This window comes from Salvelinus namaycush, chromosome 13 (assembly GCF_016432855.1).
Source record: "Salvelinus namaycush isolate Seneca chromosome 13, SaNama_1.0, whole genome shotgun sequence".
In the NCBI taxonomy this organism is placed as follows: Eukaryota; Metazoa; Chordata; class Actinopteri; order Salmoniformes; family Salmonidae; genus Salvelinus; species Salvelinus namaycush.
The window spans coordinates 28,900,122-28,924,605 of NC_052319.1; the positions used below are offsets into that span (position 1 = coordinate 28,900,122).

Consider the following 24,484-nt stretch of genomic DNA (forward strand, 5'->3'; position numbering starts at 1 on the left):
TCTGTTCCTCAAGGACATCATGGCACTGAAAACAATGGATACACTCTACAAGAGAGCCAAGGAAATGGTTAGGTATGTGAAGGGTCATCACGTTATAGCAGCAATCTACCTCACCAAGCAATGTGAGAAGAATAAAAGCACCACATTGAAGCTGCCCAGCAACACCCATTGGGGTGGTGTTGTCATCATGTTTGACAGTCTCCTGGAGGGAAAGGAGTCTCTCCAAGAAATGGCCATAACACAGTCTGCCGATATGGACAGCCCCATCAAGAGGATCCTCCTGGATGATGTATTTTGGGAGAGAGTGGTAATCAGCCTGAAACCTATAGCAGTAGCCATTGCACAGATTGAGGGAGACAATGCCATCCTGTCTGATGTTCCGATTCTGCTTTCAAATGTAAGAGAAGAAATCCGTACTGCCCTGCCCACTTCACTGTTGCGCCAAGCAGAGGAAACTGCAGTTCTGAAACAGATCAAAAAGTGTTTAGACTTCTGCCTGAAGCCCATACATGCCGCAGCGTACATGTTGGACCCCAAGTATGCTCGCGAGAGCATCCTGTCTGGTGCAGAGCTCAACAAGGCCTATGGTGTCATCACTACCGTATCTCACCACCTTGGCCTGGATGAGCGCAAGGTTCTTGGCAGTCTGGCAAAGTACACTTCCAAGCAAGGGATTTGGGATGGAGATGCAATATGGCAGTCGTGCCAACATATCATCAACCACCTGGTGGAAGGGCCTTTGTGGGTCTGAGGCTCTTTCCCCTGTTGCCTCCATCATCCTCCAAATCCCATCAACATCAGCCGCCTCAGAGCGCAACTGGTCCTTGTTTGGGAACACACACACCAAAGCACGCAACAGGCTGACCAATACAAGGGTTGAAAAATTGGTGGCCATCCGGGCAAATTCTAGCCTTTTTGAGCCTGACAACGAGCCATCCTCAACAAGGTTGTTAAGTGACAGTGAAGATGAGGCCTCAGAGTCTGATGTTCAAGAGGTGGACATTGAGAAGGTCCAGGGAGAAGACATGGAAGCCTGAGAGGAAAACAACCAAAGCTTTAGTTTCTAGACTATCATTTTACAGATGTTGAAAACGTTTTTGGGAAATGCGATGGATCATTGGGGATTATTCAATATTCCCTTTTGTTGTTGTTCAGTGAAATCAACCCATGTGAAGAGTCAACTCAATTAAAGTTTAATTCGTAACTAAATTGTTTTTTAAAATGTATTTATATTGGAAGGATTTAATAATTTGCAATTATGTCTACTTATGATAAGGTAAAAGGTTTATGTTTGTCTCCATATGATAAATATTTCCAATGCAAAAAACATAACATTTAAATGGTATTAATATTAATTTGCATTATTTCCGTTAATTCCCATATATTCCCGTTAATTCCCACAGAAAGTTTCCACCTCTGAATATTCCCCAAAATGTGCGGAGGCTAACACTACAAGTCTATGACCATAATAATAAACAAGCCTCGGTCTTCCTTATAGAGCAGTAACAGAGACCGTTGGCATAGAAACAGAGACATGACACTCGGTTTAGACAATTACCTTCCAGTCAACTGGATACAAGGAAGATGTGGACAAATCAAAGACCCTGCCTGCATTCACCAGTAATTGGGTTGTGCCCACAAAAACACACAGGGAGATCTTAACCAACTGTACGAAATCTTGGAGAGAGAAATCAGGCCATCTGCCCATTTATCCCCATCACACTGCCAGCGAATGTGCCCACCATGCTGCCAGTAATGCCACCCTGAACAAAGCTGTAAACATAGTCTAACATATATCTGACTGCAGTGTCTCTATAACAGAGATACTGCCACCACCCCTCTCTCAGTCTAGGGGTTGGGGAGAGAGGTTTGTTATCCAAGTTCCCAGCCACGACAACGTCCTGTGTGTGTGTTGGTAGGAGGTTGGTGTGTATCTGCAAGCGTATATAGAGCGTGTGTGTTCACGGCCACCTTTGCTCTCACGTGCAGAAGCACAGCTTAGGAACCTTTCCATCAGCGAGAGGAGAGGGCTAATTATGAAGACAGGGAGAGAGAGAGGAGTAGAGAGAGATGGAAGAAAGAGAGAGGGGGGCTGGATGAGAGGTGGGAAGAGGGAAGATGGAGAGAAATAGAAAAAGAGAGAGGGTGGAAGAAAAGATGGGGATGAGAGGAAGGAGAGAGAGGGGAAAGAGAAGACAGGGAGATTTAGAGAGGAAGAGACAGAGGGGCAAGGAGTGCACCTGCCACTCTTTCTACTCTGTTGTTTTCTCTCTCTCTAAAGCACACACACTCTCTCCTCCCACCCTATGATGGAGGATGGCACTGGCACCCTCTCTTCCTCCAACACAGAGAGAGAGAGAGAGAGAGAGAGAGAGAGCGAGAGAGTGAGGGAGGGATGTAAGAGGGAGGAGAGAGAGACAAGTAGAGGCAGACTCATTCTGTTACCAGTGCGCTCTGCACTCCTCTCTATGCCAGTACCTCTCCGTGACGCTCCCATACACTAACACACACACACTTTGTTACTGCACGCTACACACTTATCCTGAGGACACACACACACTGACAAAAAGACTGTGCGGTTGTTGAGCGGGAGCGGCATGGAATGGAACCTCAGAAGGATGGACAGTGAACTGAGACAGATCAACCCAGACCTGCTGCAGCCTAGCAAGAGCATCAAGAAGCCCTCCTCAGGCACCATCACTCTCAACGTGGGGGGCTTTCTCTATGCCGCACACCGCACCACCCTCAGCCGCCACCAGGGGTCAGTGTTGGAGGAGCTGGCCAGCGGCAGGAAGCCCATCCAGCACACTGACTCCATGGGCAACCCCTTCATCGACCGTGACGGCCCCGTGTTCAGACACATCCTCAACTTCCTGCGGACCGGAGACCTGCAGCTGCCCGATGACTTCCGAGAGGTGGGCCTTCTGAGAGGAGAAGCAGAGTTCTACCGCCTCAGTGGATTGGTGGAGGCCATTTCAGAGTGGGAGGGGATGCGGGCGGCGCAACGGGAGCCCGCCTTCCTGGAGGTGACTGACGAGAGGTCGCAGGGCTTCAAGGTGTACTGCAGCGACCCCTCCTTCATCGACAAGATCAAAGGGCGCCTGGTTCAGATCTCAAAGAGCCGTCTGGACGGCTTCCCAGAGGAGTTTGAGGTGTCGTCCAACGTGATCCAGTTCCGCCACTTCATCAAGTCGGACCCTGGCTCCAGGCTGGTGCTGAAACAGGACAGTACCTTCCTGTGTACCCTGGAGTGTCTGAAGCTAGAGACGGTGATGCTGGCCCTGAAGGCTGGCTTCTCTCTAATCAGCTCTCTGGACAGCAGCAAGGGATCTGTGGTGGCCGCAGAGGCTCTGCACTTTGTCAAGTAAGAGAGGGTGGGGAGAGGCAGGGAAGAGGGAAAGATGGGGGAGAGGGATCAGGAAGGGAATGAACAGGGAGGTGGATAGAGAGGGGAAGACTGGGAGAGAGGGGGGCAGGTACAGTAGGTAGTGAGGGAGACGAAGGGATGAGGGAAGGAGAAAGGTGACTGATTCCAGATTGACCCCTAGCCCCTAGATTGAAACTGATGCAGGACAGTCATATCTCTGCACTTTGTCTGGAGTCCAACCTCAGAGAGTCAAGAGAGAGCATCCACCTCCTTGACCACCCTCACTGCTGCAGGACAGAACACAACACAACCTCTCAGAGGATCAGTCTCCTACTGAATTACGCATACATAAGCTGCTTTTTCCATCCAGCTGCTTCCCCTTCAAACTAGCCTTAGTGCACCGTGAGGTATTACAGTGTGTGTTTTCGGTTGCTGTGTTTTGAGTTGAGTTGTGTGACCAAGCCTTTCTCTGGATTCTGAGGGGAGAGGTACAGTTGAACACTGTACTGACTGACTGACTGTTGCTGATCATTGGACAGAAAAACTATTGTTTTATTGCAGCAACTTGTCTGACTAGATGGAAGGGAGGTCAGTGTGAATGCCCTGCAGCAGAGAAGCACAGAGTTTAGACCCAAAGGTTCAAATCTAGCATGACACCAACATTGTGATTGTAAGTGCTGTGAGTGAGTAAGTGACAATGTGTGTTCTTTTGGATATGTGAATGTTTTGTTTCACACAAAATAAAAGTTATGAATATCGGCATGATTATATTATCTAATATTTTCCACAAGTCATGCTGGCATTTGTGTCTACTCTACTATATACAGTACAAGGAGACTTGTATATCATATTTAATTGCATCAACATTATGACAGTTCATTAAGGCATACAGAGCTGACCATAGCGCTTTAATAGAATAGACTGGGAACTAATGTATCAGACGTAGAACTATAATAGAGTTAGCAACTTAGAAAGTCAGCTTAGTGTACTAGAACATGCATCAGTGCCCAACATCCCAACGCAGTAACCTCAAACCAAACCCTCAACAGACATGCAGTGTTTTGACATACAGATGTAGGATCTTAAATTTGATCACCATTGCAGAACTTTCCTTCAATTCAGGAAAAGTAAAACATGCAGTGTATTTGAGGCTTTAAAAAAAGCTTCTGAAGTTTATAATTTCCACTTTGAAATTTCAGACTTGATTTTGATTTAAATGTATCAACCCCTACAAAAATGTAAATGATTTATAATCCATATAATAATTCACATTTCCTGTTTCTGAAGGATTATTTTCCTGCTGTAGCAAACTGGCTCAAATTAAGATCCTACATCTGTAATGTAATAACCTACTGAAAGGAAACTGAAAGTGAAAGTACTACAACTGAAAGGATCATAATCAAATCTGAATTCCTATATTAAATCTCTTTTCCCATTTCGCTACATTTATACTTTTTTTTATTTAACTGGGCAAGTCAGTTAAGAACAAATTCTTATTTACAATGATGGCCTACCCCGGCCAAACCTGGATGACGCTGGGCCAATTGTGCACCCCCCAATGGGACTCCCAATGACGGCTGGACCTGATACAGCCTGGACTCGAACCAGGGACTGTAATGATGCCTCTTGCACTGAGATGCAGTGCTTTAGACCGCTGCGCCACTCGGGAGCACCATGTTATAAGCCAACATTTCATATAGGAAGTGATCACTGGTGAGTGAGGTCAGTGATGGACAGTTGTGCTGGTGTCTTCATCCCAGGGTCTCTGGGACTTATGCTCCCCAGACCGTGGAGACTATTGATATTTTAAGAAGTGGGTCAGGAAGGCAGTTCAATAAACGCTGCTCTCTTCCCTCAAGGTGTACCTCTTTTTACATAAATATCTCAACCTTTTAAATGTGTAGTACTATCCATTTTTTCACTATGCATTTAGGCAATATACTACATTCCACAACAAGACTAAACATATTGAATCAATAATTGTGTAGTTATTTCCCCAAACTCTGCTAAAGGGGTTGTTGTTGAGCAGTGGGTCCAGTATTCCATTAAATGTTTGTACCGAGTACTGGTGGTAGAGTATGATACGGTGCACCTCTGACTAAGCAGACACGTTTCCTTTAGTTTGGTCTTAAACAGAGTTCCCCTGCCTCCCAGTGCTAATTGTTTCACCATCTTGTAATTCATCTCTGACAGAACCCTTCTGACACAAGGCAACAGATGGTGCGAGAACAGAATATTAGGAACTAAAATAACCAAACTCAGTCTATGTTTTAAGTACAGTAGCTGTAGTGTTGACCACATAATACGCCCACCTCGACTTAGCCTGCGTCTCAAACACCCCAGAAACCATCTGTTGTAGCACGCTCCTTCTACAGCCCCCTACTCATGACACACACAGTGAACACTGTCTCTATGTTTCATACTACTGAACACATCCCTTCTGATCCACCACAGCAGACTCAAGCTCCACGCACGCACGCACGCACGCACGCACGCACGCACGCACGCACGCACGCACGCACGCACGCACTCTTCTGGCATTGGAGAACGCGGGGCTCCCGGAGCCAACAGTATGCTGAGGGGGACATCAAACCTAAGAGCTTTTTAATTGCAGCTAAGACCCATCCATATTTGATGAGGTACCACTGTGCCTATTAGCTGTTAGCTCAGATTGGTGAACATCTCAGCCACAGGTGGCAGAGAGAGTGAAAGAGAGATGGAGGAAGAGGGGGAGAGGAAGAAGCAGTGGGAGCAGGGATAGAGGGGTGGGGGTTAATACAGAACTAGAGAAAAACAGAGAGAAAAAGACAGAAATACAGAGAGCACACAGCTTATTAAAAAAAAGAGGCAACCCATTAACTGAATATTATTCAGATTAATATTCACTGTTTGTCTCCACACTGACATTCTTCCCTCTAACACACACACACCGAGCCTGTTCCTTATGGCATTAGGTGTCTCCATGGCTATGCGTAACTAAGGGAAACAACTAACATTCCTAACTATCCTTACCCCTGGAATGATTCTAATGGACGGGTCAACTACAGCCAACCTAGACTGACAAGAGGCCAAGGCTAGAGGGGGAAGCGGGATATAGGGGGAAGAGAAAGAGAGAGGGTAGAGGGAGAAGAGGCAGAGAAAAAGAGGGGGCAGAGAGACAGAGGAGGAAGAGGCAGAGAGGGGAGAGAGGAGTCAGAAAGAGGGTAGAGGAGGAAGAGGCAGAGAGCGGGGTGAGGGGGAAGAGACCAAGAGAGGGAGGTATAGAGAGAGGAGAGAAAGGAGAGAAAGGAGGGAGAGAGAAAAAAGGCAAGGAGAGAGGAGTCAGATATGAATGGCAGAGAAAGAAAGGCAGATGAAAAGAGAAAGAAAGAGATGACAGGGAGAGAAAGAAAGGCAGAGAAAGAGACACACACACACACACAGCTGAATCAATCACTTTGTAGCGGAGCTGAGCCACATGCTGCGGTCTCTCAAATAAATCACCAGCCTTCAGTAAGCACTAAATAACCTCTAAACCTCGATATTCTAAAGAATATCTGTACATTCTAAAGAATATTTTTATGTTTTACACAGGCCCAATATATACACACAACTTGTACATTATCTACGCAATACATACACTCCCCTCCACATGTATTTGGACAGTAAAGCTACATTTTAAAATGTGTCTCTACAAAGCATTTCATATTTTAGAAATAACTGTTCACAATAGGTGACAGTACAGAATGTCCGTTTTTATTTGAGGGTATTTTTATACATATCTGTTTTACCGTTTAGAAATAAAACACTATGTATCTAGTCCCCCAATTTGAAGAAGTCATAAGTAAGCTAATTGGACAAATTCACTTATAGTGTAGGAACATACGCCTCCAGAAATTCCTACGTTTTTCCCTTATAAATTGTTGATTATTTGTGTACTTGTTTGACATTTTACTGCATTGTTAGGAGCTAGTAACATAAGCATTTCTCTGCATCCTCTAACATCTGCTAAACTGTGTGCATGGCCAACAAACTTTGAATGGATTTTGATTTGACCTCCCCTGTTATTGGTAATGGGGAGAGGATAGCATGTTTTGTTGTCGCCTCTGAACGGCATCTCGCTCATCATAATTCATGATTTTTTTATCACGTCATTATCAGGATTCATTTTGAAAGTATTTTCGAAACATCTACTCAGAAAGAAAATTACTCCAGTCATCATTCCCCATTCAGTTACTGTTGAACAAAACATAACCCAAAACACAACCAAAACAAACTTCAAATGCATCTGTAGAGTCACAAGCTTGATATAGATATTTCGTAAAAGTAATATGGGAACAAATACTAAAAACGTTTGACTAATTTGATACACAATAAGTAGATTTGTCCAAATACATATGATTTCTTCCCATTGGGGGGGGGGGGGGGGGGGGGGGGCTAGGTACGGTGCATTCGGAAAGTATTCAGACACCTTCACTTTATCCACATTTTGTTACGTTACAGCCTTATTCTAAAATTGATTTAGCAGTTTTTTTTCCCTCAATCTACACACAGTACCTCATAATAACAAAGCAAAATCAGGGTTTTAGAAATGTTACAAAATGTATTCAGACCCGTTACTCAGTACTTTGTTGAAGCGCCTTTGGCAGCGATAACATCCTCGAGTCTGCTTGGGTATAACACTACAAGCTTGGCACACCTGTATTTGGGGAGTATCTCCCATTCTTCTCTGCAGATCCTCTCAAGCTCTGTCAGGTTGAATTGGGAGCGTCGCTGCACAGCTATTTTCAGGTCTCTCCAGAGATGTTAGATCGGGTTCAAGTCAGGGCTCTGGCTGGGCCACTCAAGGACATTCAGAGACTTGTCCCAAAGCCAATCCTGCATTGTCTTGGCTGTGTGCTTACGGTCGTTGTCCTGTTGGAAGGTGAACCTTCGCCCCAGTCTGAGGTCCTGAGCGCTCTGGAGCAGGTTTTCATCAAGGACCTCTCTGTACTGTGCTCCTTTCATCTTTTCCCTCTATCCTGACTAGTCTCCCAGTCCCTGCCGCTGAAAAACATCCCCACAGCATGATGATGCCACCACCATGCTTCACCGTATGGATGGTGCCAGGTTTCCTCCAGACGTGATGCTTGGCATTCAGGCCAAAGAGTTTAATCTTGGTTTCATCAGACCGGAGAATCTTGTTTTTCATGGTCTGTGTCCTTTAGGTGCCTATTGACAAACTCAAAGCAGGCGGTCATGTGCTGCAGAGATGCTTGTCCTTATGGAAGGTTCTCCCATCTCCACAGAGGAACTCTGAAGCTCTGTCAGAGTGACCATTGGGTTCTTGGTCACCTCCCTGACTGAGGCCCTTCTCCTCCGATTGCACAGTTTGGCCGGGCGGCTAGCTCTGGGAAGAGTCTTGGTGGTTCCAAACTTCTTCCATTTAAGAATGATGGAGGCCACTGCGTTCTAAGGGACCTTCCATGCTGCAGAAATTTTTTGGTACCCTTCCCCAAATCTGTGCCTCGACACAATCCTGTCTCAGAGCTCTACGGACAAATCCTTCAACCTCATGGCTTAGTTTTTGCTCTGACATGTAGTCAAATGTGGGACCTTATATAGACAGGTGTGTTCCTTTCCAAATCCTGTCCAATCAATTGAATCAACCACAAGTGAAATCCAATCAAGTTGTAGAAACATCAAGGATGATCAATGAAAAAAGGATGCACCTGAGCTCAATTTCGAGTCTCATAGCAAAGGGTCTGAATACTTATATAAATAAGGTGTTTTTTATTTGTAATACATTTTCTAAAATCTGTTTTCACTTTGTCATTATGGGGTAGTGAGTGAAGATTGATGAGGATTTTTTAAAACAATTTAATCAATTTTAGAATCAGGCTGTAATGTAACAAAATGTGGAAAAAGAGGAAGAAAAACTCTGGACCACCTATACTCCACACACAGAGACAAATACAAAGCTCTCCCTCACCCTCCATTTGGCAAATCTGACCATAAATCTATCCTCCTGAGTCCTGGTTACAAGCTATAAAGCAGGAGGCACCAGTGACTAGATCAATAAAAAAGTGGTCAGATGAAGGAGATGCTAAACTACGGGACAGTTTTGCTAGCACAGACTGGAATATGTTCCGGGATTCCTCCGATGGTTTTGAGGAGCACACCACATCAGTCATTGGCTTCACCAATAAGTACATTGATGACGTCGTCCCCACAGTGACCGTAAGTACATACCCCAACCAGAAGCCATGGATTACAGGCAACATCCGCACTGAGCTAAAGGCTAGAGCTGCCGCTTTCAAGGAGCGGGACTCTCACCCGGAAGCTTATAAGAAATCCTGCTATTCTCTCCGACAAACAGGCAAAGCGTCAATACAGGACTAAGATCGAATCGTACTACACCGGCTCTGACGCACGTCGGATGTGGCAGGGCTTGCAAACCATTACAGACTACAAAGGGAAGCACAGCCGAGAGCTGCCCAGTGACACAAGCCTGTCAAACAAGCCAAACTACTTCTATGCTCGCTTCGAGGCGAATAACACTGAAACATGCATGAGAGCACCAGTTGTTCCGGGAAGACTGTGTGATCACGCTCGCCGCAGCCGATGCGAGTAAGACCTTTAAACAGGTCAACATTCACAAGGCCGCAGGGCCAGACGGATTACCAGGACGTGTACTGCGAGCATGCGCTGACCAACTGGCAAGTGTCTTCACTGACATTTTCAACCTCTCCAAGTCTGTAATACCAACATGTTTTAAGCAGACAACCATAGCCCCTGTGCCCAAGAACACTAAGGTAACCTGCCTAAATTACTATCGACCTGTAGCACTCACATTTGTAGCCATGAAGTGCTTTGAAAGGCTGGTCATGGCTCACATCAACATCATTATCCCAGAAACCCTAGACCCACTCCAATTTGCATAACGCCCTAACAGATCCACAGATGATGCAATCTCTATTGCACTCAACACCGCCATTTCCCACCTGGACAAAAGGAACACCTATGTGAGAATGCCATTCATTGACTACAGCTCAGCGTTCGACACCATAATGCCCTCAAAGCTCATCAATAAGCTAAGGACCCTGGGACTAAACACCTCCCTCCGCAACTGGATCCTGGATTCCTGACGGGCCACCCCCAGGTGGTAAGGGTAGGAAACAACAAATCCGCCACGTTGATCCTCAACACAGGGGCCCCTCGGGGGTGCGTGCTTAGTCCCCTCCTGTACTCCCTGTTCACTCATGACTGCACGGCCAGGCACAACTACAACACCATCATTAAACTTGCCGATGACACAACAGTGGTAGACCTGATCACCGACAACGACGAGACAGCCTATAGGGAGGAGGTCAGAGACCTGGCCGTGTGGTGCCAGGACAACAACCTCTCCCTCAACGTGATCAAGACAAAAGAGATGATTGTGGACTACAGGAAAAAGAGGACCGAGCACGCCCCCATTCTCATCAATGGGGCTTTAGTGGAGCAGGTTGAGAGCTTCAAGTTCCTTGGTGTCCACATCCCCAACAAAGTACCACGGTCAAAGCACACAAAGACAGTCGTGAAGAGGGCACGACAAAGCTTATTTCCCTTCAGGAGACTTGGCATGGGTCCTCAGATCCTCAAAAGGTTCTACAGCTGCACCATTGAGAGCATCCTGACTGGTTGCATCACTGCCTGGTATGGAACTGCGCGGCCTCCGACCGCAAGGCACTACAGAGGGTAGTGCGAACGGCCAGGTACATCACTGCGGCCAAGCTTCCTGCCATCCAGGACCTCTATACCATGTGGTGTCAGAGGAAGGCCCTAAAAATTGCCAAAGACTCCAGCCACCCTAGTCATAGACTGTTCTCTCTGCTACCACACGGCAAGCGGTACCGAAGCGCCAAGTCCAGGTCCAAGAGGCTTCTAAACATCTAATCAAATGGCTACCCAGACTATTTGCATTGCCCCCCCCCCCCCCCCCCCCCCTTTTACACCGCTGCTACTCTGTTGTTATCATCTATGCAGTCACTTCTCTACCAACATGTACAAATTACCTCCATTACCTTGACTAACTGGTGCCCCCGCACATTGACTCTGTACCGGTACACCCCTGTATATAGTCTTGTTATTGTTATTTTACTGCTGCTCTTTAATTACTTGTTACTTTTATTTCTTATTCGTATTTTTTTTAAACTGCATTGTTGGTTAGTAAGTAAGCATTTCACTGTAAGGTCTACACCTGTTGTATTTGGTGCATGTGACAAATACAATTTGATATAGGTGGATATACTGTACCTGCTCTTTACATGACAGACTGACCAGGTGAATCCAGGTGAAAGCTATGATCCCTTATTGATGTCATCTGTTAAATCCACTTCAATCAGTGTAGATGAATGAACGGAGACAGGTTGAAGAAGGATTTTTGAGTGTGTGGATTGCGTGTGTGTGCTATTCAGAGGGTGAATGGGCAAGACAAAAGATTTAAGTCCTCCCTTTGAACGGGGTATGGTAGTAGGTGCAAGGCGCACCGGTTTGAGTGTGTCAAGAACTGCAACGCTGCTGGGTTTTTCACACTCAACAGTTTCCCGTTTGTATCAAGAATGGTCCACCACCCAAAACACATCCAGCCAACTTGACACAACTGTGGGAAGCATTGGAGTCAACATGGAATATTTGAAGCCTTGTAGTCCATGACCTGGCGACTTGAGGCTGTTCTAAGGGAAAAAGAGGATGCAATTCAATATTAGGAAGTTGTTCCTAATGTTTTGTACACTCAGTGTATATCAACGCAGACAGCGCTAATTGCGTCCATTAATGATGTCATTCCTACAGAAGCCATGCGCGGAATGTCAGTAGTAGTTGGTTCATGTAATTTTATGTCTTTAAGTGTTTTATTTTTTTCTGCGTTCTGCACAGCTCTGGCATGCAGCAGGTATTAAGAGGTTGCTTAGCAACAGGCTACAGAAGCTGGCAGTGAATAGGCTTAGCTGTATGTACTGTTAGAAAGCCATTCCTCCCTCTTGCTCTTTCTCTCACCCCCCCAACCAGCTCTTTTTTTCTCTTTCTCTCCCCCTCTCTCCTCTCTCTTTCATCCCTCCCGCTCTCTCCCTCGCTCTTCGTCTCTCTCCCACTCCTACAGGTTGTGGTTTTCTCAGTAAGTTTTTAATTGCAATTGGTCAGGGGTGAAACTACTTCCATCTAATGTTCCAGTAGTTTCAGAAGCTATGGTAAACAGAGCAGCCAGGTCTGGTGAGCAGATCATAGATATTCTCCCTGTAGAGAGAGACAGATCATTTTTAAATAACACTCTGTACTCTGCTATTACTGCAGACACGCAGTCAGCCAAGACCCCTTTGACTCTGTCTGGAGATAATCATACTGCATTACACACAGCAGAAAGAGCCCACCTGTTGTGGAGTGGACGAGTGATGCTGATATACAGTACACAAATCCAGGCTGTCTCCTGAGTGCATCTAATTGCTTTGAGCAAAATTCCCTGCTGTCATGTCCTTTGTCGGTTTGTCTGTCTTCGCTGCCTCCATCTCTTGTAGGATCAGATGCAGCTTGTAAGAAATGTAGCAGTCTGAATCCGAGGCAGTGAGTACGTGAGTACGTTTGGGCCATCAGAGAGGTTACATGGCACGATAGAAAAATCTTAAGCTAATTTCCTGCAATTATACACCTTTCTCCATGGAGCTGAGATTTTATTTAGCAGTTTTAAAGCAAATTGCCTACAATTCTATACATTTTGCCATGTAGCTGAGGAAATTTTGCAGTTTAAAAAAAAGAAATCCCTGATAAAGTGATACCATTTCAAGCCCAAAGCTTCATGTATTCATTTTGGACCGGATTCATCACCGTGCCTGTTGTGTACAGTAGCCTACAGTATTCTAGGAATAGGTCTTACCTAGCCCCATTCACCAGAAGTTCTGCAGTCAACACATTTATATTAACTACAAAGATCAAAGAGCCAAACCCCCTCAGACCTGCTCAGACCTCTTTCCAGTCTCTCTACTGGAGCTGTCATGTGATTCTTGCCAGGCAGAGAACTGAGCTCCTGTCTCTCTGTCTGTTCTGTCCTTGTCTGTAATGAGAGTAGAAGCCAAGTCCAGAGTGGGAGGGATGGCAGACAGTTTCCCTGCCCTCTCCTACTGGACATGTCTCTACTCTCCAGCTCAGCTCTAGATAGAAGACCTCATTCAATTCATCAAGCAAGGGCTGTTGCTGGAATAGAACAAATATGCAGTGTCTGATGGGCTGAGAAGCTGGGTGGATGTGCCGAGGTTGGTGTGAAAACTACCAGCCCAGGTCCAGATGGACATCATCCAGCCAGAAGTGGCAGCAGCGTATTGTTTAGGCAGGAAAAGTAATTGTTTCTCAGAGAGACGTTGTCGCCTTTTGCTCTCTCAAAGGAGTCACGTGTTGCCAGGAATAATCAGCAGGAAATGTTCACACACAGACAGTCAGCTGACTGAATAACTGCCTGCCTACTGTTCCACTATGCCCTCGATGGAATGTGCACCATCTTTAGCATATACAGGGAATTCGTAAAATATTCAGACCCCTTCACTTTTCGAATCAAATTTTATTAGTCACATGCGCCGAATACAACAGGTGTAGACACAGTGAAATGCTTACTTATGAGCAACCAACCAACAATGCAGTTTCAAAAAATACTGACAAGAATAAGAGATAAAAGTAACTAGTAATTAAAGAGCAGCAGTTAAACAACAATAGCGAGACTATATACAGGGGTGTAACCAGTACAGAGTCAATGTGCGGGGGCACCGGTTAGTTGAGGTAGTATGTACATGTAGGTAGAGTTTGAAGTGACTACGCATAGATGACAACAACAGAGAGTAGCAGCGGTGTAAAGAGGGGTGGCAATGCTAATAGTCTGGGTAGCCATTTGATTAGATGTTCAGGAGTCTTATGGCTTGGGGGTAGAAGCTGTTTAGAAGCCTCTTGGACCTAGACTTGGCTCTTCGGTACTGCTTACCATGCGGTAGCAGAGAGAAAAATCTATGACTAGGGTGGCTGGAGTCTGACAATTTGGTAGGCTCGTGTGGTAGGCTCGTGTCACTGGGGAGCTCTCGGCTGTGCTTCACTTTGTAGTCTGTAATGGTTTGCAAGCCCTGCTACATCCGACGAGCATCAGAGCTGGTGTAGTACTATTAAATCTTAGTCTTGTATTGACGCTTTGCCTGTTTGATGGTTCGTCAGAGGGAATAGCGGGATTTCTTATAAGCTTCTGGGTGAGAGTCCCACTCCTTGAAAGTGGCAGCTCTAGCCTTTAGCTCAGTGCAGATGTTGCATGTAATCCATGGCTTCTGGTTGGGGTATGTACGTACGGTCACTGTGGGGATGACGTCAGTGATGCACTTATTGATGAAGCCAGTGACTGATGTGGTGTGCTCCTCAATGCCATCGGAAAAATCCCGGAACATATTCCAGTCTGTGCTAGCAAAACTGTCCTGTTGCTTAGCATCTGCTTCATTCGACCACTTTTTTGTTGACTGAGTCACTGGTGCTTCCTGCTTAAATATTTGCTTGTAAGCAGGAATCAGGAGGATAGAATTACGGTCAGATTTGCCAAATGAAGGGTGAGGGAGAGCTTTGTATGCGTCTCTGTGTGTGGAATAAAGGTGGTCTAGAGTTTTTTTCCCCTCTGGTTGAACATTTAACATGCTGATAGAAATTTGGTAAGACGGATTTAAGTTTCCCTGCTTTAAAATCCCCGGCCACTAGGAGCGCAGCCTCTGGGTGATTGTTTTCCTGTTTGCTTATGGCGGAATACAGCTCATTGAGTGCGGTCTTAGTGCCAGCATCGGTCTGTGGTGGTATGTAGACAGCTATGAAAAATACAGATGAAAACTATCTAGGTAGATAGTGTGGTCTACAGCTTATCATGAGATACTCTACCTCAGGCAAGCAAAACCTCAAGACTTCCTTAGATATCATGCCCCAGATGTTATTTACAAAAATACATAGTCCGCCGCCCCATGTCTTACCAGATGCCGCTGTTCTATCCTGCCGATACAGCGTATAACCAGCTAGCTGTATGTTGATAATGTCTTCGTTCAGCCACGACTTCGTGAAGCATAAGATATTACCATTTTTATTGTCCCGTTGGTAGTTTAATCTTCCGCGTAGGTCATCAATTTTATTTTCTTAAGATCGCACGTTTGCTAGCAGAACGGAAGGCAGTGGAGGTTTATTCGATCGCCTACAAATTCTTAGAAGACAGCTTGACCTCCGGCCCCTTTTTCTCCACCTTCTCTTCACGCAAATGAGGAGGATTTGGGCCTGTTCCCGGGAAAGCAGTATGTCATTCACGTCGGGCTCGTCGGACTCGTTAAAGGAAAAAAAGGATTCTGCCAGTTCGTGGTGAGTAATCACTGTTCTGATGTCCAGAAGTTATTTTCAGTCATAAGAAACAGCAGCAACATTATGTACAAAATAAGTACACAAATAAGTTACAAACAATGCAAAGAAACAAAAAAACACAATTGGTGAGGAACACCGGCGCCATCTTATATCGACCCGTGGATGTGCCCTCTCTGTGTTCTTTGAGAATCATCCAATAGATCATTAATACATGGGTGTGTGTGCTGATACTGTGTATGCACATGAGAAGGCGTTAAGTGCCACAGTAGGCTAAACGAAGATAGGTGATCAAATCAGAAATTGCCCATATTGATTCTGTGGGGGGAAAAAATCCCTTTTGAGAACAAATTGAAACAGGATGTTGACAGAACTGCATTTTGAGACATAAGAACTCTGTTCATTTTAATTTGCCAAGCATAGAGAGACATAAAAGTTGTATCTACTTGACTTTGGTAGAAAAAAGGCCTCATTGCCAAGATCCAAAAGTATCCCTTTAAATGCCGTTACAAAAAAAAAAAAAAAAAAAAGTGTTTGAGAACAGGAATAAAAGGAGAGAACAGGAATAAAAAGTGTAGAGAGGTAATCTCACTAAATAAAACATTCAACCATTAAATGGCTTTCTGAGAATCACAGTACTGACAAAGGAGGGGTTGTTATTGTATAAGAGAGGGACAAATACTGTATGAGCAGGAAGGCTAAAGACAGTACAACAATATTGACTATTACCTGCCTTTGTCTTCTAGCCCTTTGGAGAATATGAAACAAGAGTTTAGTGATACAATGCATTCTGGAAGTATTCAGACCCCTTCTCCACATTTTGTTATGTTACAGCCTTATTCAAAATGTATTTTCTTCAAGCTACACAAATTAACCCATAATGACAAAGCGAAAACAGGTTTTTAGAATTCTTTGCAAAATGTATTATCAATAAAAAAACAGAAATACCTTATTTACATAAGTATTCAGACCCTTTGCTATGAGACTCGAAACTGAGCTCAGGTTCATCCTGTTTCCATTGGTCATCCTTGAGATGTTTCTACAACTTGATTGGAGTCCACCTGTGGTAAATTCAGTTGATTGGACAGGATTTGGAAAGGCACACACCTGTCTATATATGGTCCCACAGTTGACAGTGCATGTCAGAGCAAAAACAAAGTAATGAGGTTGAAGGAATTGTCCGTAGAGCTCCGAGACAGGATTGTGTGGAGGCACTTCCCTTCTGGGGAAGGGTACCAAAAAATGTCAGCAGAATGGAAGGTCCCCAAGAACACAGTGGCCTCCATCATTCTTAAATGGAAGAAGTTAGGAACCATCAAGACTCTTCCTAGAGCTGGCTGCAGGGCCAAACTGAGCAAACGGGGGAAAAGGGCTTTGGTCAGGGAGGTGACCAAAAACCTGATGGTCACTCTGACAGAGCTCTAAAGTTCCACTGTGGAGGTAGGAGAACCTTCCAGAAGGACAACCATCTCTGCAGCGCTCCACCAATCAAGACTTTATGGTAGAGTGGCCAGACAGAAGCCACTCCTCAGTAAAAGGCACAACAGCCCGCTTGGAGTTTGCCAAAAGGCACCTAAAAGGACTCTGACCATGAGAAACAAGATTCTCTGGTATGATGAAACCAATATTGAACTCTTTGGCCTGAATGCCAAGCGTCACATTTGGAGGAAACCTGGCACCATCCCTATGGTGAAGCATGGTAGTGGCAGCATCATGCTGTGGGGATGTTTTTCAGCAGCGGGGACTGGAAGACTAGTCATAATAGAGGGAAAGATGAACGGAGCAAAGTACAGAGAGATCCTTGATGAAAACCTGCTCCAGAGCGCTCAGGACCTCAGACTGGGACGAAGGTTTACCTTCCAACAGGACAACGACCCTACGCACACAGCCAAGACAAACGCAGAAGTGGCTTCGGGACAAGTCTCTGAATGTCCTTGAGTGGCCCAGCCAGAGTCCAGACTTGAACCCGATCAAACATCTCTATGTAGCGTCATACCCAAGAAGACTCCAGGCTGTAAATCGCTGGCAAAGGTGCTTCAACAAAGTACAGGGTAAAGGGTCTGAATACTTATGTAAATAGAATTTCATTTTTTTTAAAACTTTTTTGTTATAGATTTGATCATTTAAATGATTTAAAAAAAAGTCCCTGCCCACCCTAGGTTAACGTGCAGTGGATGTTTACCAATAAGTGGATGTTACCAATAAGTCCACAAGGATCCTCATAAACCTCCTGGAAGGCCCATCAGCAACAATGACACTACATCAGAGCCTGCCTCCAAGTATATTGATTTCTACATTAAGCCTTTTGTGCCAAACTTCCCTCTTTCCTTCAAGATACCACTCATACTCTTAACAAGCTATCTGAGCTCAAAGATGTTGGATCTTCCGACTTGGTAACAATGAATGTTGAATCCCTTTACACCAATATTGTACACAACGAAGGTCTGGAGGCTTCAAAGCATTCTCAAACATAGGCCATAGGAAAATATGCTCCCTGCTGACTTTCTTCAATTAACAGAGTGGAACTAAACAAGAGAAGGAGACTGCTATGAGGGCTTGCTTTGAACTACCCAAACTTATTATGGGGACTTTGGGAAGAGAAGTTTATTCTCTGTTCTGCTAAGAGAGTGAACCTTATTTATATTAAAAGGTTACATGGAGAAAATCGGACTTCTCTGAAATGAAAAATTATATTTTACCTAAACCCTCCATGAACGCTTAAAAAAAAACAAGTTAACCTCCCCTATACCTAAAATAATAATTAAAACAAAGTAGATAGCAGAGAACATGTCTACCGCTTAAGCTCACTTCTTGCACAGACCTGAGCCTTAGATATGCAGTTTTACAAACTGTTCTTCGTCCTGTAAGCATTACATGGCAACACAGGAATTTTGATAGCACACAGGGCTGCAGGTCTGGAAGGTTGTGGAATCGCAGACCACTGTGGACAAGAGTAGGGATGGAGAGATCTCCTTTATAGTAAAAGCATTGCATGAATCTATCATCCTATTTGCAGGTCTGAGGAAAAATATTGCCTTCTTTAAAAATTTCAAGCAATTCTACGTCATTTTATGTAGATTTAGCAGAATATTTTTTAGTATCACACAAATTACTGAAATTACAGGCCAAGAATTTAATCATATTTCTCCAATGCCAAATCAATTTGTCTTGTTTGCCCACGAAACTGTCCCGGTTTGCAAATAATTTAAATCGGCGATGTCATTAGGAATCTGAACATGGCACTTTCAAAAGTTATGCCTACCTTTCCCCCCCAGACAGAGTAGGCCTACCGACACAGAACACTGTAAGCTTTAGCTGCTGGCTACTCTTCTTCCGTGGCTTAACCCAACAAGAGAAGGTCACAAGTGATCCCCGTAAAGCTGTCGGGGTTTAAACATCCACTGTACAGAAAGTAAATAGTTTAATCAATTGATAGTGACAGATTTCTTCAAAATCTTAAGCTAACAAGGAGTAGGCCTGTGCTTTTTGCCATTTTCTTTCAGAAAAGGCAGGCCTATGGCATACCCTTGCATACCCCCTCAGTTCTAGTCTTTGGTTTTAACTTAACAGCCCTTCACTGACACGGAGGTAGGCTATTTAAAAAGTGCATCGTGGGTGGAGGAGTTGACCAACAGATCTATGGATATAGTAGCCTATAGCCTAATTTAGTCTGTCAAACAGGTAGGCCGATCTCATTTCTTAAATAGGAAGAAACTGGCTCTAACACAAAGCCCTCTTGTTGTTAGTAAAGTCTAATTAAAATAAAGACTGTTGAAATGAATTATGCCTACTCGAATTTGCCTACTTTCAGCACCATGAGCACAGCCATCGATTAGGCAGCACATAAAAAAGTTTGATCAACAAGAGCAAAGCAAGACAGGGCTCAGGGTTGGAATATCCATTGCAGTGTGTAATGCAGCCTAGTTTAATTTACACCAGCCCAGCAGCTAACTTATAAATATAACTTTGATCTATGCTTCTCTGAGCATGTACTTCGTAGGCTATAGCCTATAGATCATTTGATTGAGACCACACTAAATAGCCTATAGGCGCACTTGATATTGCGCGCCCAGCAAAGAATCACAGATGAGGTGCGGCATCGGGCACACATCAATAAATAGCCAAATAAGCAACTAATTCTAAAACACTGACAAATATTAAACATTTCATCAATTACATGACCCTCCGCTGGACTAGATAAAAAAATAAAAAATAAACCCTCCATTGAATGAAATTGAAAAAGCATGACCCTCCCCCATTTCCTACAGGTAACCATTCTGTAAATATTGATCCATCCCCAACCCTTTTTTAATTGTATGGTATGGCAGATACATTGATGACATCCTTTTAGTGCTCTCTAGATCAGAAAATTAATTGTTAGAATTCAAATCCGTCAATTCCCTCAATGAGAATTTGAAGGCGAGTTTAGAATACAGTCAAACGCAAATTAACTTTCTGGACTTGAAAATCTTAACTCAGAATGGCTCACGCCACGTCACCATTTACAGGAAACGTACGGGCCGAAATATCCTCAGGGTGGACAGTTTTCACCCTGCAACGCCATATTTGTGACAGGAAGGAGGATTTTGAGGAAAAAGCTGTGAAAATGTATTCTAGGTCTCAGCAATGGGGATACAAGCCAAGAATGCTAAACCAGTCTCTCACCAAAGCAAAATCTCTGGAAAGAGAAAGTCTTCTCAAAACACACCCACAGGCCTAAAAAACCCAAGCAAATCTACTTTGTGACCCAACACAGCCAAGAGGTGGACAGGGTTAAAGGGCAATTCCTCCACTTTTCAACCTCATATTCATTATCTCTAGAATCATACCAGTGTCTACATACAGTGTCTTCGGAAAGTATTCAGATCAATTGACTTACTCCACATTTTGTTACAGCCTTATTCTAAAGTTGATTAAATAGTATTTTTTTTCTTTATCAATCTACACACAATACCCCATAATGACAAAGCAAAAACAGGTTATACATTTATGCTAATTAATTTTTTTAAAGTATCACATTTACATAAATATTCAGACCTGTTACTCGGTACTTTGTTGAAGAACCTTTGGTAGCGATTACAGCATAGAGTCTGCTTGGGTATGACACTACAAGCTTGGCACATCTGTACTTGGGTGTTTCTCCCATTCTTCTCTGCAGATCCTCTCAAGCTCTGTCAGGTTGGATGGGAGCATTGCTGCACAGCTATTTTCAGGTCTCTACAGAGATGTTTGATCGGGTTCAGTCCGAGCTCTGGCTGGGCCACTCAAGGACATTCAGAGACTTGTCCCGAAGCCACTCCTGCATTGTCTTGGCTGTGTGCTTAGGGTCGTTGTCCTGTTGGAAGTTGAACCTTCGACTCAGTCTGAGGTCCTGAGCACTCTGGAGCAGGTTTTCATCAAGGATCTCTCTGTACTTTGCTCCGTTCATCTTTGCCTCGATCCTGACTAATCTCCCAGTACCTGAAAAACATCCCCACAGCATGATGCTTCCACCACCATACTTTACAGTAGGGATGGTGCCAGGTTTCCTCCAGACATGACGCTTGGCATTCAGTCAAAAGAGTTCAATCTTGGATTCATCAGACCAGAGAATACTGTTTCTCATGGTCTTAGAGTCTTTAGGTGCCTTTTGGCAAAATGAAAGCGGGCTGTCATCTTCCTTTTATTGAGGAGTGGCTTGTGTCTGGCCACTCTACCATAAAGACATGATTGGTGGAGCGCTGCAGAGACGGTTGTCCTTCTGGAAGGTTCTCCCATCTCCACAGAGGAAATCTAGAGCTCTGCCAGAGGGACCATCGGGTTCTTGGTCACCTTCCTGACCAAGGCCCTTCTCCCCCAAATGCTCAGTTTGGCCAGCTCTAGGAAGAGTCTTGGTGGTTCCAAACTTCTTCCATTTAGAATGATGGAGGCCACTGTGTTCTTGGGGACCTTCAATGCTGCAGAAATGTTTTGGTACTCTTCCCCAGATGTGTGCCTTGACACAATCCTGTCTCAGAGCTCTACGGACAATTCCTTTGACCTCTTGGCTTGGTTTTGCTCAGACATGCACTGTCAACTGTGGGACCTTATATAGGCAGGTGGTTGCCTTTCCAAATCATGTCCAATCAATTGAATTTACCACAGGTGGATGCCAATCAAGTTGTAGAAACATCTCAAGGATGATCAATGGAAACAGGATGCATCTCATAGCAAAGGGTCTGAATACGCATGTAAATAAGGTATTTCAGTTTTTTATATATTTGCAAAAAAATTCTAAAAACCCATTTTCGTTTTGTCATTATGGGGTATTCTGTGTAGATTGCTGAGGAGTTTTATTTTATTTAATACATTTTAGAAGGGTGTAATATAAGGGATCTGAATACTTCCTGAAGGCACTATGTGAAAACAGTGTGTTTCTATGATCGGTGGTTAAAAAGATAAGAAAAGTCCTAAAAAGAATGTGTCTCTGACATCACAGGGTAGGATTCAGAATTTAAAAAATGTAATAAAAAAAAAACGTTTTAACTTTTGATGATGTCATTGGGTAGAACTTTTTAACACAATTTATTTTCTTCTACAAAACGTAGAAATGCGCCTTTTTACATACAGTACCAGTCAAAAGTTTGGTGTGAGTTGGTATATACACACCTGTTTTTCCACCACTACTCTTTGTCACCCTGATGAAGGCCGTTGTAGCCGTAACGCATTGGTGCGTTTTTTTATTCTTGCATAAGCAGCAAACAAAGGCTTTCACATTTTTTCACTACATTGTTTACTATCCAGCTGATAAAGGCCGTTGTAGCCGCAACGCATCAGTGCACCACAAGCCTATGGCTCATGAGGGCAGCAGGTGGCCTAGCAATTAGAGGCGAGCCAGCAACCGAAGGGTTGCCAGTTCAAATCTCGGGTCTGACTGGAAAAATCTGTCGGGAAGTGAGTTGGCAGGCGGAAGGGTTGATGATATCAAATCCTATATACCACTACCTGTTGTTGTGCCCTTGAGCAAACCCCACACAACAACAGCCCACTGGGAGCCCAGTGTGGCAGCCCCCTGCACCTTTACAAAAACACAGATCTGTGTCTTTGAGGGGTTAAAAGTGGAAGTCAAATTTCGGTTTGATCTTAATCAATTTATTTTTGTTCTATATTATTTCATCCAATGATCAAAGAGAACCTCATGGATTAACTATAAACCAAAGAAGCAGTCCTCTCCTGTGTCTCTACAGTAGACTGTTTAAAATAAAGTTGGGAATATCTATTTGATGAGAATTGTTTAATATAACATTTTAAAGGGTTAGAGTAATCGTAATAACTCTGTCTACAATAGAGCCAGGCAAAATCAGGAGTATAAAATAGTTTGTCGACATTTCAGCTTCAGCTTTTAAGACAAGTCAACTAAAATAGGCCAAACGAGAAGTCTTGATGATGAATCTCTCCATTGCTTGAGCATGACGACCCAAATCTAATCTGTTTAATCTCAAGGAGTCTCATCTCTTGAATATTTATGATTCACCAACTCAAAAGGCACCATATACCGTCAACTCAAAATGAAACATATCTCCATGGTGTTTTACCAGTACTAGAGCAGAGCAGGGCAGTAGTCTGTTACCTGCAGAGGTCTCAGTGAACACAGCCAGGGTCTGCCCCCCCACACTATGCATGGTGAATGGGTGGTCCCGGGGAGCTCGTACAGACGCTGCCTTCTCCCCCAGGGCAGACAGGCTGGTTAGGTCCTCATTCAGGGTGAACGACACCTAAAGGAAACACCACAGACCTTTGGATCCGCTAACATCCCAGCATGGATGCAGGCTTTTGTTCAAACCAAGCAGTAAAACCTCTGATTCAACTAATCATAGTCTATGAATCTATAAACATGACTTCCAATAATGAAAATGATGTTCTCATAATACAGCTACTGTTTTCTAGAACGCTTCCAAAAGTTTGAGGTATTACTGAGGACAAGGAACAGTGTATGGGTTTACAGTGACACCTTGTGGCAACAATTAACATACTTACATCTGCTTTTCCTTGTTTCCTATGAAGGGGGGAAATGCATTTACTTTCAGTTAACTACAACATAGGCTACACTAATTGTCTCATTAGACAGCTGATTCCTTTAGAACCATGTTACTGAATTTCAGACCATTTATAACTAGCATCACCAACTACAAAATTGAGCATGATGTCCACTGCAAAAGTCAACATTTCTATGTCTGGTAGTGTTGAACCCCTCTGAAAAGCAGTCATATGTTATCAGTAATGAACAGATGTGGAGTTATAGCTAATGGTCAGTGTTTACTTTACAATCTTGAGCTTTCCAATTTCTCCTTTTCCGGATGCTTTGGCCCACTGCTGGGCCAAGTACTTGGGAACCTGATCAGGTCAAACAAAAGTTAAAAAGAGACCGGAGGTGGTAATTTAGCTAGCTAAATGCTAGGCTATTCCTCAACAAAACCGTCAGGTGTGACCAATATGTGTATGGATATGACTTACCGTTTAATTAGATTTTAGGCAACATACCTTTACTAGCCATACACCGGTGTTTTGCTTAGCTCCGGTTAAATCAACCTCCGTTTTTTCAGACATAGCGGCAGATCCTTTGATGAGGTTCTTCACGACACGTGAAGTTGCTAACAATGGAGTCACAGACAGGTTACAGGAAATACAACGCATGAGAAACCTCACTTCGATCAATGAAGAGCACACTACACAGCGGTGATGGATAATACAATTTGAATAACATTGTGCAAGTATGAAATGATTTTATGGTGAATTTGGTCAATTTTATTTATT

At 44.0% G+C, this 24,484-nt stretch overlaps 2 protein-coding genes across 3 annotated transcripts in view; one reads left to right on the top strand and one right to left on the bottom strand.

Annotated features, from left to right (window-relative positions):
• LOC120057944 (general transcription factor IIF subunit 2-like) overlaps positions 1-24,277 on the bottom strand; it is a 41,409-nt gene extending 17,132 nt beyond the window's left edge. The window contains exons 1-5 of one of the 2 annotated variants that reach the window (XM_039006424.1): positions 24,212-24,277; positions 23,991-24,064; positions 23,708-23,726; positions 23,272-23,445; positions 22,670-22,688 (exon numbers count right to left, since the gene is read on the bottom strand). In XM_039006424.1, coding sequence (XP_038862352.1) covers positions 22,670-22,688; positions 23,272-23,445; positions 23,708-23,726; positions 23,991-24,064; positions 24,212-24,277 — 352 coding nt within the window. The remainder of the gene's footprint in view (positions 1-22,669; positions 22,689-23,271; positions 23,446-23,707; positions 23,727-23,990; positions 24,065-24,211) is intronic. The other variant, XM_039006426.1, reaches the window with a different exon arrangement.
• On the top strand, positions 2,598-3,368 carry LOC120057945 (BTB/POZ domain-containing protein KCTD4-like). Its single transcript, XM_039006427.1, has one exon. The coding sequence runs from the start codon at positions 2,598-2,600 to the stop codon at positions 3,366-3,368; it is 771 nt and encodes a 256-aa protein (XP_038862355.1).
• Positions 24,278-24,484: the final 207 nt, after the last annotated feature.

Bases quoted from the DNA above. Each gene is read 5' to 3' on its own strand.
- LOC120057945 (XM_039006427.1), top strand. From the start codon at position 2,598: ATGGAATGGAACCTCAGAAGGATGGACAGTGAACTGAGACAGATCAAC.